Below are 18,028 nucleotides of genomic sequence, written 5' to 3' on the forward strand. Positions count from 1 at the left end.
ATCAAGGTAAATTTGATTCCTCACGACATGACCCCTTTAAGTAAATAAGCCATCTTCCACAATATGTATATATGTGTATATACAGTGTGTTAAATACTATGTAATAACTTTAAAGCAATTAAGAAAATAAAACAAATAGGACACAAAAAGAAAATTGTGAAAGTCAGAAATTGACATTTTTGGACCGTTGTTTTGGCCAAGTCTAGAAAAAAATAATAAAAAAAAAAAAAATAAATAATATTATATATATATATATATATATATATATATATATATATATGATAAAAACTGGTAGTACCCTGACCAAATAACTTACAGTATGCTGCTTAGAAAGAAAAAAATGTGTTTGATTTAAATGACAATAGATAGTATTCATGGCATTCATGGATTTTAAGTGTAACTTTAGTGTCCAAATGCATTTTGGGGGCCACTGTATAAAATCATAAACAGAAGAACATCAACATTCTCTGAGTAATTAAGATATTTATTAACACACATGCTCAAGACACAAATACCCCAAATTGTTATGAAATGTATTTAAAAGAAAACTTAATAGAACAGTGGGAGAAACACATACATGATCAATACAGAAATCTGCTGGATTTTTCTTCATGAAATTTAAAGGCTTCATTGACAAAATAATATTTAGATGTTGAAAACATTAGAAAGACTAATATACATCCTCCCCAAACCCACAAATTATGCGCACATACACAAGCACAATATAAATTGATGAACAACTACACTAATACAAAATTACAAATAAATAAATACACATGAAAATGATGCTTCACTGATTGTGTTAGAGATGATGATGGAAAACAGCTTAATTTAGTCTTCATGCAAAACAAAGAAAGAGAGAAAAAGACTTTGAAAAAATAATGAAAAGTAAATATGTTTAAATGCAACCAATTTTATCCCCTCACACACACACACACACACACACACACACACTCACTCACCATAGTTGGTGCAGATGAAGTTGAGTTTGTCAGTTTGAGGAAGGCTGACCCAGCGCTGATCTCCTCCAGACTGAACTGCTCCAACTCTCACAGCATCACTGCAGTTTTCCACTCCTGTCCCGTGACCTGCAGCCCAGTTCTGATAACACAAGATCTCGCCATTCACCCAGAACCAGATGCCCAGAGTGCAGGAGTGACGTAGACCCAACCACACTTCAGCAGTGGAGGCTTTTCTAGTCAATTCCATCACCTGACGCTGAATCTGTTCAGAGTGAACTGACACCAGATCCACATGATTCTCTCTGCAGTATTTCAGAGCTTCATTCCAGCTCAGATTCTGTTGAACCAAAACCAGTTTATCTGGACACAAAACAACATTTCAACGTTAAGGCATATTACTCACAACTTGAATTTTTGTCATGCTATGCAATGAAAGAGATTCATTCTTTGGATGTGAATCTACTCACCTTCATGACAGACAAACTGAGTTTTTATATCACACTTCCAGTCATCCCATTGTCCACGGTCTGACTTGACCCAAACCACTGCACAGTTTTCATTCCCCCCAACATTATCAGGTATGTTTGGCCTCCAGTTTCTGAATGAGGAGTCACTCTGATCTGACCACTCCCATGAGTCTCTGAACAGACCGATCCAGACTCCATCTTTTATGTGTTTATCATTCCTGATCTTCTCAATCTGTTGATTCTCAGTCTGGTTCCTCACACTGACCAGATCTGTGTGATTCTCTCTGCAGTAATTCTGAGCATCTCTCCAGGTCATTGTCTGAAGTACAGGGATGTATCCTTTACTGCTGCCTTTATAAGAAAATAAATAAATGACATTAATTTACAATGATTAGACAAATAAATGCTGAGGTGTTTAATTTCTGCACCACTAATGCCACAAAATGCATCTGCAAAAATGAACATTGTTATCAAAAAGCTTTCTGAATACTATCAGTGATTAGTTAAACTCACAACACTGTTTGAGTCAATGATGCTGCATCAGATTGGCCGAGCCGCTCAAACAGAGCAATGTTGAAAGTGACATAAATCAACCTATGAATGTTTTACGTATAGTTGACTGCATATTAAGCTGGGATAGGAGAAACTATTTTAACATTGAACAAATAATGAATAAATAAATCACACTGTTTCTCACTGTTCAATAAATTGTTTTTCTGTCATTGATTTTTTTTTTTAAACAAATTATTTAAAAGATGAAGAGATTGTGTACAGCACATAATTCACACCACAGACTGCTGCACTCACCATTGTAACATATGAAAGGTAAACTCTTATTACAAGGATAATCATTCCATTGTCCAGGATTCATGTTACTACAGTCAACATTATCATTCGGTTGTCCCTGTGCCCAGTTGCGATACTGTGAATTATTTCCTGTGTAGAACGCAGGGTCACCCAGAGACCATTTCCATTTATCACTGTCTGTCTTCTGCAGTCCAATCCAGACATACTGAATCTGATCATCATTCACATTCTTCAGCAGCTCTTCTATGTTGTTCATGTTGTCGATGGTGGCAAGATCTGTGTAATTCTCTCTGCAGTATCTCTGAGCTTCAGTCCAGTTCAAATTCTGATTCACAAAGTGATACTGACGTGGAACACATGCAGATGAACTGAAGACAGCTGAGAAGAGGAAAAATATTGAGACAAACTCACAAGGATCATACTAATCATAATAAAGAAAAACGTATACACACTCACTCACCTGAGAGAATAAGAGTGATAAATGTTTTTCGCTCCATTTCTGAGGAGATGAAGACCATTAAAATCTCAGATATGAAAGCATGAAGTTCAGAGATTAATTCAAGATATATTAAATGGACAAACTTTAACGAGACAAAGACAACCATAAAATGATAATAAAATGATAACAGAAAATAATTAATAAGACAATGACTATAGAAAAGGTCTTACTGGTTTAATGAAAGATCATGAGTGTTTCTCTTAATCTAGTTGTGTCTGTTTCTCTCTTAATTCCTGTGTGTCTGTGTCTCCTTCCTTCATCAGTTCATACTGATATTCTGGATCTGTTCTTCAGCTCCTCTCATCAGGTGTTTCTTCCTCATTAAGTATTGTTTTCTGTCTCAGCCAATGGCTCTTTCTCCTGATGATGGCATTGACCTTTAGTGTGTCCAGAGTGTTCAGCTGTAGATGTGTGTATGCATGTGTAAGTTTGAGGTAAAATAAGAATAACAAAGATAAAAAAAAATAGCAGAGTGTGTGTTGTGTTAGTACTGGCAACAACATTCAAAACATTTGGTCTTCAGATCAAGGAAAGTCAGTAAACAAAGGGTCAAGCAAATAAAAACAAAAATAAAAAAAACTTCCACCTAATTTGTGTATTTCCTCCTAAAATGTCCCCACAAGGACATTCAAATCTGAAATCACCTACATTGTGGAGACGGTCCCTGTGTGGAAAATGGCTTATTAAACAAACTAAATAATGTATTAATAGAAATAAAATAAAACAAATGTGAAAATATTTTTGGTGAGGGTTCAGTTTAGGGCATGGGAATGGGAAATATCATTAGCACAGTATATAAACAATAGATCTCAAAGGAAAATCCCCACCATAATAGAAAAACAAATAAATACATGTACTTAGCAATTGTTTGGAGACAAATTTGTACCAGAAGTGAACTAAATCAGACACAACCTCCCTTTAGGGACATTTTGGGATGTCATAATTTGGAAAACAAAATAAAATAAATAATACTTAATTTATTATTATTATTATTATTCAACTCTCAAAAAGTTTTCTGTTAGGGTTACTGTAGGGTGTTGGTCAGGGTTAGTTTATAGTAGTTGGCTTTATATAAAAACAATATAAGCATATGTTATTTCCTCATTTAGATAGCTGAGCAAACAGCTGAGTACTCAGTAACTCTCATTTGACAGTCAAAATAGTCATGTTCACGGACTCTGTACCCACAGGATTCTGCAGAAACCACAGCAGCTCTTCATGCCAATATACTTCAAGCAAAATCGAACAAAGAACAGGTGTGACCTAATTTCAAACAAACTCTGGCCACATTTTTTTTGAACACTTTCTCTCATCGACACATTATTTTCCCCATTCTGAACATTTTATGTTCGTTATTATTTACAGTAAACACCTCTCTGTGGCCTGACGCCACACCCACTGTGTATGTCTCTTGCTCGCCCAGCAACAATGTGTGTGTGTGTGTGTGTGTGTGTGTAATTAAGGTGCTGTGACAAGTTTCTATTTATTTCAAGTTTTTCACCATTTTAATCACCTTTCATTTTTTTTTTTTTTTTTTTCATATAAGTACAAATAAACTGGTGTCTCAATTAATATGAGGTATTGGAAACTGCGGATACAATAATCACAAGGTAACACTTTACAATAAAGTTCTAATTGTTAACAGTACAGTAAATGCATTAGGTATCAAGAACTAACAATGAACAATATAATTTTACAGCATTTATTAATCTTCATCAGTGTTAATATATCAAAAAACAATTGTTCATTTGTTTGTTAATTGCATTAATTAATTTTAACTTAATTGCATTAATTAATGTTAACTTCACATATACAATTTATAGGTCACTATTTTAAGAGCACTAGCGCTTTAAGTCAGTGGGCATGGTCATGGAGTTTTGGTATTTTTGTGGAAGCAAATGCCAAATCTAGGTGCAAGTGGGTTTGGCGAAATTTTGTGAGCAAAGCGCTAATGGGCTGGGCCAATTGCAATTAAATTCTGAGGTTTTTCTCCAGTTATTCCACTGCCTGAATACTTCACCGCTTCTTTTATACGTATGAAAAATGTGGTTCTCATCAGTATTTAAATATATACTTCGTAAAATTATATCGAATGTAAGTATTATTAATCATTTTCATCTACTGACACACTAATCATGGCTAGTATTAACCCTTTCATAAGTACGGTCACTTAGATGCAGAGTAGCGTCACACATCTGTGTTTCTGCAACAGCCAGTTACGTTAAAAGTTGCCAGATTCAAATCATGACATGCTGTAATTTATATTCGCTCAAACAGCTACTTCTACACATTCTTTTGAAGCACAGGATAACATTATTTTTTACACACACATCCAACTCACCACCAAAGTACCATGATAAAAACATAGCTCATTTACAGCTCATAAACGCACAGTCAACACATCAAACACAATCATGCAATGCATGCCACGTTCGTTTACATTAGGAGCGATTGTCATTTGTCACACAAATTTAACAGCTACTTAAACAGTCTTTTCACTAGCAGTCACCAGCACAGTCCCAACTCAGTTAAGTGATCTACTCATGGCTCATGGCTACAGAAATAAGGTGTTAGCTTCTATATATACATATATATTTCAAATAGCACCTTAAAAATTCAAAATGCTATAGATGCTTAGATAATGGAACATAACTCAGAGTACTTAAATACTTCAGATACCTTGCTTAGAATATTATTTAAATAACATAGTTTAAAACAAAATGCCATGTTATGTTACCACAACTTTACCATACTATTTTTTAAGCCACTGTGAGAAACCTCAGCTAGTGAGGTCATGATAACACTTCAAGTCTAGAGATGCATTGTATCCTATATTAACATTGAAGTTACACAAGAACATGTAGAAATGCTGTTCCCAAACTCACTAAAATCACATGCTTTGGTGTTGTTCTTTTAAAGGTGTCATGACATATTATTTTTTCATAATGTTATTATCTTCCCTGAGGTCCACTCATAATGTCAGTAAAGTTTATTTTTTTATTTTTTTTTTTGCAACAAAACAGTAATAATTTAACAATATATTATCATTTTCCACCCTGTGTCTGGCCCTCTGTCTGAACGCTCGGTTTTCAGCTCTCTGGCCCTTTAAGACTTCAACGTAAATACCAACTGTTCTGATTAGCTAACATCATGTAGTCCCTCAAATAGAGCTATATTTTAAACTCAATCGGAAGAAATGAACAAGCTTCACATTATACTTTATAAAATTACATTTCAGGGTTAACACATAACGTACACCCAACACATTTCAACTGAATGTATCAAAATGTTCCCTCAAGCACAGCAACTATCAAACAGTCATGACATATGAAACATTTGTGAGTGAAACCATGTAATCATGGGTCCAGTACTGTTTAACTGCCGCATCTTTCAATAACAGTTCCTTTGCAAAGCTTTAATCAAATTGTGGCTGGTTCACAAGCAATTCTCATTGGTATGAGCCGAAAACATACAATCCATGCTGAAATGTTCTGAATATGCAAACGTAACACAATCCATAGTGATGTTGGGTGCTTCAACAGACTAAAGCAGAGATGCTGGTCTTCACCGGAGTGACATCTCACATCTTCCTTGTTTGTTTACACACCAAGCAGCATGTGTTTCTCCCAGACAGCAGCGGCAGCAGAATGAGATGCCTTTTTTAAAAGTTGTGCTTGTGCCGCTCTTAAAACACGGCACACATCGCCGGAAACAAGTTATAACTTATCATCTCATCTTTTAAAAGAGGCACGGGATGCATGATAATGGTCAAAGCCCTTCATCTAGTGTAGAAAAATGTTTAAATCCAGAAAGTTACATGAAGGTGTAAGTTACCTTTGAATAAATCTCCCATGGCCATAACATGCCCTCTCTCCTCTTCATGTGTGTGAGTGTAACTGAGCACTAGTGAGCTGGGCCAAGGGTGCAATTAACATAAAAGCAGTTATATGCAGATATATTTGGTCCTTGTTTCGTCACAAGTTCCACAAATTCCAAATGGCCCATTGCTGGAGCTTGGTTTAAATAAATGCTATTTTTCTGTTAAGGAGGAAGTTTTCAGTTCTCAATCTTACAGTATGTTTTTATAGTACAATGACCTCTTATATGTCAAAAGATCAAGGACAATTTGATTCATCATGCCATGACACCTTTAAAAACAAAATCTCACAAGGGAACATGCCCCCAGACCCCCTACACAATAAAGGAACACTATTTGACTAGATATATAAATCTTATGTGAAAACAAAACATAATGTGCATAGTTTTTATTCCCCTGTCTAAATATGGATATCCCTTATCAAAGGGCTCAATCACAAAGCGTTGTTTACCCTTCTGCAAAGATATTACACAACTCATTTGCAAGGGCTCAACAATTCTCATACGCAACCTGTACATTTGCAGGGTATGGCACAATAGTAGCATGTTGTACAGTCATATACAGGCCATGCTTATGTAATCGGTCCTACTGATCTGCCAGAGTGGGATTTGAACCAGGGTCTCTGGCATGGGAGGTGGGTGTGCTAACAAGAAGGCTAAAGCATACCCTAGCATCTGTCGCTAGTGCGCCTGTTGAGGCCAAGGCAGTGAGGTCTACACATAAACATAGCTATCACGTACCAGCTGGCTCCTGTTATACTTGCATCATTCTTCTTCTTTCAGAGTTGTCCCTCAACTTATGAAGACCTGGTTGCTATCCTGAGTCTAATTAATTGGTTTTTAAATTTCTTTTGGGGGCATACATTTACATTTGGTTCGGTAAGCGCCGCTCCCATGCCGTCATCTCCTCTGGCAGGGTGTGATGGTTCAAGCAAGCATCGAAGCACTGAATGGTAAGACGGGGCTTACGCCAAATGATACAAGTATCTTTTCATTCGTATTAATTCCAATAACCTCAAGCATTTATGATAGAAATTTCATGGTTACTTGCGTAACCTCTGTTCCCTGATGGAGGGAATGAGACATTGTGTCGATGTAGTGGGTCACTCTTGGGAGCCCGAGACACCTCTGGTCTTTGATAAAAGGCCAATGAAAATTGACGAGTGGTATTTGCATGCCACTCCCCTGGACATATGGGTATAAAAGGAGCTGGTATGCAACCACTCATTCAGGTTTTATGCTGAGGAGCCGAGACAAGGTCCGGCCATTTCAGCGGGTTAGTTCCGCGTTGTGGCCTGAGGGACATAACTTCTCGTTCCCTCCATCAGGGAATGGAGGTTACGCAAATAACCAGGACATTCTCTATCTGTCACTCACTCGATGATGTGTCGATGTATTGACACTAGGGGTCCCTTTACAAAACGCTGCAACTGGCTGAACTGTGTTACGTGAACTGGCGGTGTGTGACGGGCCAACAACTGTGTGCCTCATAGCCAGTGCACCAGGCCGACACGTAACCTCCCCCAACATAGTTATGAGTGTCGAACGGCCCTTTGGGGACAAGTCGACTACCCAAAAGATAGAGACAGGCTAACCCAGTCATGGCCTCTTTTCACCTTCTTTTTTTCCACTCCCTAAAAAACAAGGGGGATTATCCGATTGGGCTGCCAGGTCTAGTCGGGGGGGTGTCCCTCCCAAGGGGAGGACACCGCGGAGACCACACCTCGTCCAAAGAGAGGGGGGGGGGGGTATTTAAGTGGAAAAAATATGTCACATGGTCTTGATGACCATATGGAGAGTCTCAAGTTAGATCCTACCCAACGGGGGAGGAGTTACTACAAACATGGAGACTGTGGCAGAGGGGGCTCTGCCCAAGGAAGACACAGTTTGCCAACAGGGAAACGAATTAGCTGAAGATATACATTGCATGGGGTTACCTTACAGGGAACCACCACATGCGGAGCACCTACCCCAGAACAGGGCTCTTAGTTAGCACGTGTACTGGGCCGGCAGCGAGTCTCTCCAAAAACTCAACTGCCACAGGGCTCGGAGGAAGTCAACCAGGGAAAATAGTTTGTGAACACTACTGGGAATTAATGGCGCATGTCTTCAGCTCAGAGGAGGTGAAAGGCGCTATGTGCAAGCGATACACCTGGCCGGCTATCCCGGGCTTATCCGCTTGTATTGCATGCCAATACCTGGGACGAAACCGGTTCCACCCGGAGGTTGTAGAACCTTGCAAAGGTGTTGGGTGTTGCCCAGCCCGCTGCTCTGCAAATGTCTGTTAGAGAGGCACCCCTGGCCAGGGCCCAGGAGGCCGCTACAGCCCTGGTAGAATGGGCTCGTAGCCGTACCAGGGGCGACACGTCCTGGGCATGACATGCCATAGCTATGGCGTCAATGAGCCAGTGGGTGATCCTCTGCTTGGAGACAGCGCTTCCATTCCGCTGTGCACCAAAGCAGACAAAGAGCTGCTCAGAGATCCTAAAGCTCTGCGTGTGATCCAAATAGATGCGTAAAGTGCGCACCGGACACAGCAACGACAGGGCTGGGTCTGCCTCCTCCTGAGGCAGCACTCGCAGGTTCACCACTTGGTCCCTAAAAGGGGTCGTGGGAACCTTGGGCACATAGCCTAGTCGGGATCTCAAGATCACGTGAGAGTAGCCCGGACCAAACTCCAGGCATGTTTCGCTGACAGAGAATGCTTGCAGGTCTCCTACCCTCTTGATCAAAGTGAGCATAGTTAGGAGGGCAGTCTTCAAGGAGAGTGCCTTAAGCTCAGCTGACTGCAAAGGCTCAAAGGGGACTCTCTGTAGACCCTGAAGAACTACAGAGAGGTCCCATGAGGGAACGAGGCGCGGTCTGGAGGGGTTCAGCCTCCTGGCGCCTCTCAGGAACCTGATGATCAGGTCATGCTTCCCTAAGGACTTAACGTCCACTGTGTCGTGGTGTGCTGCTATAGCAGCAATGTACACCTTCAAGGTGGAAGGGAACGGCCACCCTTCCAACCTCTCCTGCAGGAAGGAAAGCACCGATCCGACAGCGCAACTCTGGGGGTCTTCCCGTCGGGAAGAACACCACTTAGCGAACAGACGGCACTTAAAGGCATACAGGCTCCTCATAGAGGGGACCCTAGCCTGAGTGATCGTGTCTACCACTGCGGGTGGTAGACGGCTTAGGTCTTCTGTGTCTCATCCAGAGGCCAGACATGGAGATTCCAGAGGTCTGGTCACGGGTGCCAGATGGTGCCCTGTCCCTGAGAAAGAAGGTCCTTCCTCAGGGGAATTCGCCAGGTGGGGGCTGTCGCGAGGAGCGTGAGGTCCGAGAACCACGTCTGGGTGGGCCAGTAGGGTGCTACCAGGACGACCTGCTCCTCGTCCTCCCTGTCCTTGCACAGAGTCTGTTCAAGTAGGCTCACTGGGGGAAATGCAAATTTGCGTAGGCCAGGAGGCCAGCTGTGTGCCAGCACGTCTATGCCGAGAGGTGCCTCGGTCAGGGGGAGGATTCTTAGGAGGCGAACAGGTCTACCTGTACCTGTCCGAATCGACTCCGATTCAGCTGGACCACCTGAGGGTGGAGTCTCCACTCTCCCCTGAGGATAACCTGCCGTGACAGCACGTCCGCTGCAATGTTGAGGTCGCTCGGGATGTGAGTGGCTCGCAGTGACATGAAGTGCTGCTGACTCCAGAGGAGGAGACGGCGGGCGAGTTGTTACATACAACGAGAGCGCAGACCGCATTGGCGGTTGACATATGCTACCGTTGCCATGTTGTCTGCCCGAACTAACATGTGCTTGCCCTGGATCAACGACCGGAACCTCCACAGGGCGAGCAGAATTGCCAACATCTCGAGGCAGTTGATGTGCCAACGCAGATGCGGGCAAACAGCACCCCAGCCCGTTTTGGAGGCATCTGTCATGACCATGACGCGCCTGGAGACCTGCTCTAGGGGAACACCTGCCAGTAAAAACGAGAGGTCGGTCCAAGGGCTGAAGAGGCGGTGACAGACCGGCGTGATGGCCACACGATATGTCCCGTGGTGCCATGCCCATCTCGGGACTCGAGTCTGAAGCCAGTGCTGAAGCGGTCTCATATGCATCAACCCGAATGGGGTGGCCACTGCTAAGGATGCCATATGCCCCAGGAGCCTCTGAAAGAGTTTCAGTGGAACCGCTGTTTTCTGTTTGAACGACTTCAAACAGGTCAGCACCGACTGTGTACGCTCGTTCGTGGGTGCACTGTCAATGAGTCCAACTCCAAACCGAGAAAAGAGATGCTCTGAACTGGGAGGAGCTTGCTCTTTTCCCAGTTGATCCGAAGCCCAAATCAGCTGAGGTGCAAGAGCACCAAGTCCCTGTGTGCACACAACATGTCCCGAGAGTGAGCTAGGAGTAGCCAATCGTCGAGATAGTCCCTTAACGGGGCAAGAGCTGCCTCTGCAACCTTTGTGAAGATGCGAGGGGACAAAGACAGGCCGAAAGGGAGGACCTTGTACTGATACGCCTGACCCTCGAATGCAAACCGCAGGAAGGGTCTGTGTCGAGGTAGAATCGAGACGTGAAAGTACGCGTCCTTCAGGTCTACCGCCGCGAACCAATCTTGATGCCATATGCTCGCCAGAATGCGTTTTTGAGTCAGCATCTTGAACGGGAATCTGTGACAGGCCCGGTTCAGTACTCGCAGGTCCAAGATTGGCTGCAACCCACCGCCTATTTTTGGTACGATGAAGAAGGGTCTGTAAAAGCCCTTCTTCATCTCGGCCAGAGGGACAGGTTCTATCGCACCCTTCCGTAGGAGGGTGGCAATCTCCACGCGCAAGGTAGCAGCGTTTTCGTCCTTCACCAAGGTGAAGTGGATACCGCTGAACCTGGGCGGATGGCTGGCGAACTGAATCACGTAGCCGAGTCGGACGGTCCGGACCAGCCATCGCGACAGATTGGAAAGTGCAAGCCACGCATCAAAGTTCCACGCGAGGGGGACCAAAGCACAATGTCATCAGACGTACCGGCAGGTGGGACCTCGCGGCAGGGCGGAGCTCGAGGTGCCACACCATATCATGGCCGTGCTGAGTCTAGGGACATTGAAGCACTTAAGGCTCCTTGTGACCATCCCCGGAACAGCCTGGGACGGGGGAGGAAGAGGCCTGTCCTCGCAACCCGTGGGGACTGTCACATCGGGGGCAGATGTGTGCCACATCTGGGCACGCAGGGGCTGGGAGATCACCGCTGGAGCGCCAATCCTGCAAGGGAATAAAGTTGGACGGTGGTCGTGATGACGACCATGCACACCGGGTATGTGACACAGGGAAGGAGGAAACTGCGCTTTTGCTGAACTGTTGGGTACCACAGCCACTTGGGCATGCAGCGAAATCAAATGAAACGTCAACAAAAGATTCTCCACCTGGCCCTCCACCGGGGGATGGAGTGGTCTTACTACCAGCTCCAATGCAGTGGGTTTCATCAGCCCTAGGACGCCCATCTCAGGGGCGCTTTGATGAACTTCGTGGGTTCTTGGCGGACGGCCGTGAGACGGGTGGGGTCTGCTTCTTGTGGTGGGCTCCACGCCGGGGCCAGGCCAAAGGGGTGGGCTGCGGTGGAGCCGGTGCAGTCACCGCAGGGGATGCCCTTGGTGACGAGCAGACAGGCTGTGGGATCTTGAGCCGTGCTGGGGCAGGATATGCCGGATAGCCTCCGTCTGCTGCTTCTGTGTTGCTGAATAGGCCAGCCTGGGAGATGGGGGCAGCAAGGAACCGTGTCTTGTTGGCCTCACCCCTCTCCGAGCGACGAAGATCACGGCGCGGTCTCTCGGGTGGACGATGTCCACATTAGTGGTCATTGTCCGCCAGAGAGACCGCACCGTGACCTTCGTCGCTCGGAGAGTGAGGTCAGTCGCCGAGCGCAGTTCCTGCATCAGATCTGGGGCGGAACTACCCTCGTGCAGTTCTTTTAGCACCTTGGCTTGGTGGACCTGCAGCGCTGTAGGCTTTGGCCGTCGGGGACGACGTGAACCTACAGGGCTTGGACAGGAGCTTTGGGCATCTGCGTCAGGTGGCGGCGCTCTGCAGGTATAGGTGCACCACGAGCACACTGAATGAGTGGTTGCATTCCAGCTCCTTTTATACCCGTATGTCCAGGGGAGTGGCATGCAAATACCACTCACTAATTTTCATTGACCTTTTATCAAAGACCAGAGGTGTCTCGGGCTCCCAAGGGTGACCCCTAGTGTCACTACATTGACACAACGTCGAGTGAGTGACAGATAGGGAATGTAAGTTAATCATAGTTCTAGCAGGAAGATCACAGGATTCATTCTATCAGACATCTCATTTAATCACAATACTGCTGTATAAACCTGCTCAGCTGCCCTCATTGTTTGCATACTTATGTGTTTCCGTCTTTTTCACCACCTCTCATGCTGTGTATGCAAATTGCCTGCACAAAAGAGGTGGAAAGATGCAAAAAAGTGATGCCTGTAGATGTCAGACACACACATCCATCTCATCAAATGTAATGGAATGCAACCATTACTGATGAACATTTATTGACAAACAACTACAAATTTAATTTATATATGAAAAAAGTGATACTGTATCCCGTGATTTATAAGGGGGTAGAGGGGAACTGGGGTTTCAGTGGCAGCCTCCTAAAAAAATATGTGCATGGCATCCCTGGTCAGCCATATGTTCTTTAAACCACGGTACACAGTGAAACTGTTCTATTGTTATTCTGCATGCAAACTTTCTTCTTTGCATAATAAATACATCATCACTACAACACACACCCTTCCAGGGCTCCAGACAAAAAGAATAATAAAAAATCACATGTAGGAACCATTGACTCTGAAAAAAATAAATATCTACCCCGGAGAAGGAGCTAAAAATGTCCTCTAAAACAGCTTCGAGGAACTATTGTTCCTTAGGTGTGAAAGCGACAAAAAGCACCTAAAACAGGCTTTAGTTCCGCCAGTGGGAAAGACTCTATAGACTTTTTTTAATCAATGGAAGAGACTTTTGAATGTCCAGCAATGCTAATTCCAGTTTGTGGCAAACAGTGAAATGAAATGAAATATGTTCTCTGATGTCTCCTCTATGAGCGCACCTACTCCACCAGAAGCACCCATGTTTACACTGGCCCCATCAGCTCCAAGGCCTGTAAGTATATCCTACCTCCATTTTCATTTAAGCATTACCAAACAAATATTTTATTTTTCCTAGAATTCCATGGGCATGGCAATGTTCAAGCTCAGCTAAACCAACAAACCAGTAGTGATGGGAAGTCTGCAAAGACTTTCAGACAGTTCGTTTCAATGAACTGATTAAAAAAAAAAAAACGATTCACCAGGTCTTTTACATCATCACGTAATGATGTCACTGTACATAATCAAATCAAAATCAAATCAAATCACTTTTATTGTCACACAACCATATGCACAAGTGCAACAGTGGGTGAAAGTCTTGGGTGCAGTTCCAAGCAAAATAGCAGTCATGACAGTGATAAGACATATACTAGATGTGGCTGTCAACTTGCTGAAGAAAACCAGAGATTCCCTCACCTGCTACAGAAACACTGGATTTTCTGATGCACAGAAAACTGCAAAGGAAATGTGCGAGGAGATGAACGTGGAGACTGTACTTATGCAAAAGCAGTTGAGAACCACAAAAAGGCACTTCGGTTATGAGGCACCAGATGAGCCTATTGGTGATGCACTTCGAAAAATGGAAACCACATTTTTTTATGTGGTAGTGGATACAGCCCTCTCTTCACTTGATGAGAGATTTCAGAGCTTGAGAGAGGTGAATGACAAATTTGGAGTGCTCCTCAACTTCCCCAACATGTCAAAAGAAGAGTTGCTAGAGCACTGTCAAACCCTGAGCACTGCTCTAAACCATGACGGACAGCAAGCTATTGATGGCAGGGAACCTGCTGTGGAAATGCAAAACTTTCAACATTTGCCATCAAAAAACATAACAAACATGGAACTCTTGACCCTTCTGCATGAGAAGAAGCTGACAGAATTGTACCCCAATATGTGGGTAGCTCTGAGAATCACTGCCACTCTTCCTGTGACAGTGGCTGCTGCTGAAAGGAGCTTCTCTAAGCTCAAACTGATTAAAACCTACCTGAGATCTACTATGGTGCAAGAACATCTCAGTGGACTTTCCATCATAAGTATAAATCATGTGGTCTCACAACAGCTGTCTTTTGATGATGTCACAGATGACTTTGCTGCAAGAAAGGCAAGGCGAGTAAGGCTGTAATGCTACATTATGCATATTGCACTGAGGTTTCTGTACTATACTTAGCTTTTCATGCAATACTCTTATTTATATTGTATTTATAATTTGTTTTATGTCACTTGTCTCTTTAATACTGTTTTTATTTTGTGGGTGGTTTTGTTTCTAAAATAAAGAAAATCTCTAAGACATAAAAAATTCAGTTTCTGTGTGAGTGTATGAACACAATGATCAGTGGTGGAATTGGCTGCGATGCAAGGGGCACCAGCTAAAATATTGCCTAGGGCACCAAATTGGTCAGGGCCGGCCCTGAAAGCATGCAACGCAAAGTGGCGCAAGGGTTGTTCATTATGGTGCTCATAATGACACCAAATCAATAAAACGCACACACACACACAAACACACACACACAGATATAGTGTCCCGTGTTGTGTTCTCCATCATATAAGGTTTATAGTGATGGCGCACGCTGATGATGTAAAAGCACAGGGGTTCAACAGAATCATATGTGAGTGCGAAACCAGACCAACGCTGCAGGGGGCACCAGGAACAGTCACACTCGCGTTCAGACAGCAGCAAATGTGCCCAGTGTGAAAACCACCTTTAAGTTATTGGATTTGAGTGAGTTGAGCAAGCTGCCCATCCCCCACTACCTGTAACAGTGCACTATTTAAATTGTATGTAATTAATACATACAGTACATAGTTTACTTACAAAAATTTTATTTAAGGGAATAAGTAATCAAGAAGATGTGTTTATGTGTAGATATTCCTTATTTTATATTCCTTAATTTTCCTTATCCCTTGCATACACTTTAAGGAAAGTTACTGGAGTTGAGAGAGTTGAGCAGGCTGCTCTTCCCTCACCCGAGCACTGCTGCCTATCCAGAGCAAATCTAGACAAACAAAATAGATATGCTCAAAAAAGGGAAAGAACGAAAAGAAAGTAGATACAGTATGTTCAAAAAAAAAAAAAAAAAGAGAAAAAGTAAGTAGATATGCTCAAAGATTATTGATAATTAAAATTATTGTGTATATTAAGCAATTAAAGGGTAATTTTACTAGGCATAGCAGCTTACTTACTTTTTATTTAATGTGAAATGCCATTGATTTATAAGAATGAACAGAATATAAGATTGTATGTGACGTGCATGTGCAAGTTTGGAGACACCTCATACATAACAATCCCCCATATATGATACAATTACTATCGTATATGGCAGAAATAGTACAAGTAGAAAGTGTGCCATTGCAAGCCAATTTGATGTTAACACAAGTCAAGCCTCTGTGTTTTCCTGGGAATCCGGACATGTGACAATGACGTTTTCTCGTGAACGACACCTCCTTTTAACACGCTCATTGAGGAAGAGAAGGTGAGATGTCTCGTCATATCGCTTAATATAAAGGTAAAACATCAATTAAATTAAGTTGTGCTCAAAAGTTTGCATACCCTGGCAGAAATTGTGAAATTTTGGCATTGATTTTGAAAATATGACTGATCATGCAAAAAACTTTTATTTAAGGATAGTGATCATATGAAGCCATTTATTATCACATAGTTGTTTGGCTCCTTTTTAAATCATAATGATATCAGAAATCACCCAAATGGCCCTGATCAAAAGTTGACATACCCTTGAATGTTTGGCCTTGTTACAGACACACAAGGTGACACACACTGGTTTAATGGCAATTAAAGGTTAATTTCCCACACCTGAGGCTTTTTAAATTGCAATTAGTGTCTGTGTATAAATAGTCAATGAGTTTGTTAGCTCTCACGTGGATGCACTGAGCAGGCTAGATACTGAGCCATGGGGAGCAGAAATGAACTGTCAAAAGACCTGCGTAACAAATTAATGGAACTTTATAAAGATGGAAAAGGATATAAAAAGATTGAAAATGCCAGTCAGTACTGTTCAATCACTTATTAAGAAGTGGAAAATTCAGGGATCTCTTGATACCAAGCCAAGGTCAAGTAGACCAAGAAAGATTTCAGCCACAACTGCCAGAAGAATTGTTCAAGATACAAAGAAAAACCCACAGGTTACCCCAGGAGAAATACAGGCTGCTCTGGAAAAAGACGGTGTGGTTGTTTCAAGAAGCACAATACTTGTAGACCCCTCTCCAAACATAGCGCTTATTGTTATGACCATAAAGCTCTATTTTGGTCTCATCACTCCAAATTACAGTGTGCCAGAAGCTGTGAGGCGTGTCAAGTTGTTGTCGGGCAAATTGTAACCAGGCTTTTTTGTGGCATTGGCTTCTTTCTGGCAACTCGACCATGCAGCTCATTTTTGTTCAAGTATTGTCGTATTGTGCTCCTTGAAACAACCACACTGTCTTTTTCCAGAGTAGCCTGTATTTCTCCTGAGGTTACCTGTGGGTTTTTCTTTGTATCCTGAACAATTCTTCTGGCAGTTGCGGCTGAAATCTTTCCAGCTGTTCAGAGCAGATCACATCACGGAGTTAACAGGGAAAACGAGAGGCGGTGGAACATGCTTTTATATCAGTGAAAGTTGGTGTACAGATGTAACAACTTTAAAGAGGATATGCTGTCCTAATTTGGAAGTGCTCTTTAGTAACTGTAAGCCTTTCTACTCGCCGCGGGAGTTTTCCTCGTTTATTCTGGTGAGTGTGTATATCGCACCAAACGCGTGTTTGAATGTGGCGCTGCAACAGCTGGCTGATCAAATCACAGACATGGAACAACATTACCCAGACTCAGTTATTATTATTCTTGGGGATTTTAACAAAGCAAATCTCACACGTGAACTGCCCAAATATAAACAGCACATCACATGCCCCGCCAGAGACAGGAACATACTGGATCACTGCTACACAACAATACAGGATGCATATCACTCTGTCCCTAGAGCAGCTTTGGGACTCTCTGATCACTGTCTGGTTCATCTTCTTCCAACCTACAGGCAGAAATTAATATCAACCAAGCCAGTAGTAAGGACTGTAAAGAGATGGACCAATGAAGCAGAGTGGGATCTACAAGCCTGCTTCGATTGCATGGATTGGAGTGTTTTTGGGGCTGCAGCGACAGACCTGGACAAGCTCACAGATACTGTTACATCATATATCAGTTTCTGTGAGGATATGTGCATTCGTACTAGGACTTCTCGGGACTTAATGACTACAGACCTGTCGCCTTGACGTCTGTGGTCATGAAATCATTTGAGA

General features: G+C 42.9%; 1 protein-coding gene across 2 annotated transcripts; it reads right to left on the reverse strand.

The window, feature by feature from the left end:
* Positions 1 to 281: 281 nt before the first annotated feature.
* On the reverse strand, positions 282 to 2,986 carry LOC127442058 (C-type mannose receptor 2-like). Of its 2 annotated transcripts, XM_051699758.1 has the most exons (6): positions 2,906 to 2,986; positions 2,697 to 2,735; positions 2,237 to 2,614; positions 1,430 to 1,780; positions 963 to 1,322; positions 282 to 836 (listed from the first exon to the last, which is right to left on the reverse strand). In XM_051699758.1, exons 2-6 carry the CDS (start codon positions 2,731 to 2,733, stop codon positions 832 to 834), a joined length of 1,131 nt encoding a protein of 376 aa, XP_051555718.1. In that variant the 5' UTR covers positions 2,734 to 2,735; positions 2,906 to 2,986; the 3' UTR covers positions 282 to 831. The 2 variants fall into 2 exon arrangements, with proteins under 2 accessions (XP_051555718.1, XP_051555708.1); XM_051699748.1 differs by having other exon boundaries at positions 282 to 1,322.
* Between the last annotated feature and the right edge of the window lie 15,042 nt (positions 2,987 to 18,028).

This window comes from Myxocyprinus asiaticus, chromosome 1, assembly GCF_019703515.2.
Source record: "Myxocyprinus asiaticus isolate MX2 ecotype Aquarium Trade chromosome 1, UBuf_Myxa_2, whole genome shotgun sequence".
Taxonomy (NCBI): Eukaryota; Metazoa; Chordata; class Actinopteri; order Cypriniformes; family Catostomidae; genus Myxocyprinus; species Myxocyprinus asiaticus.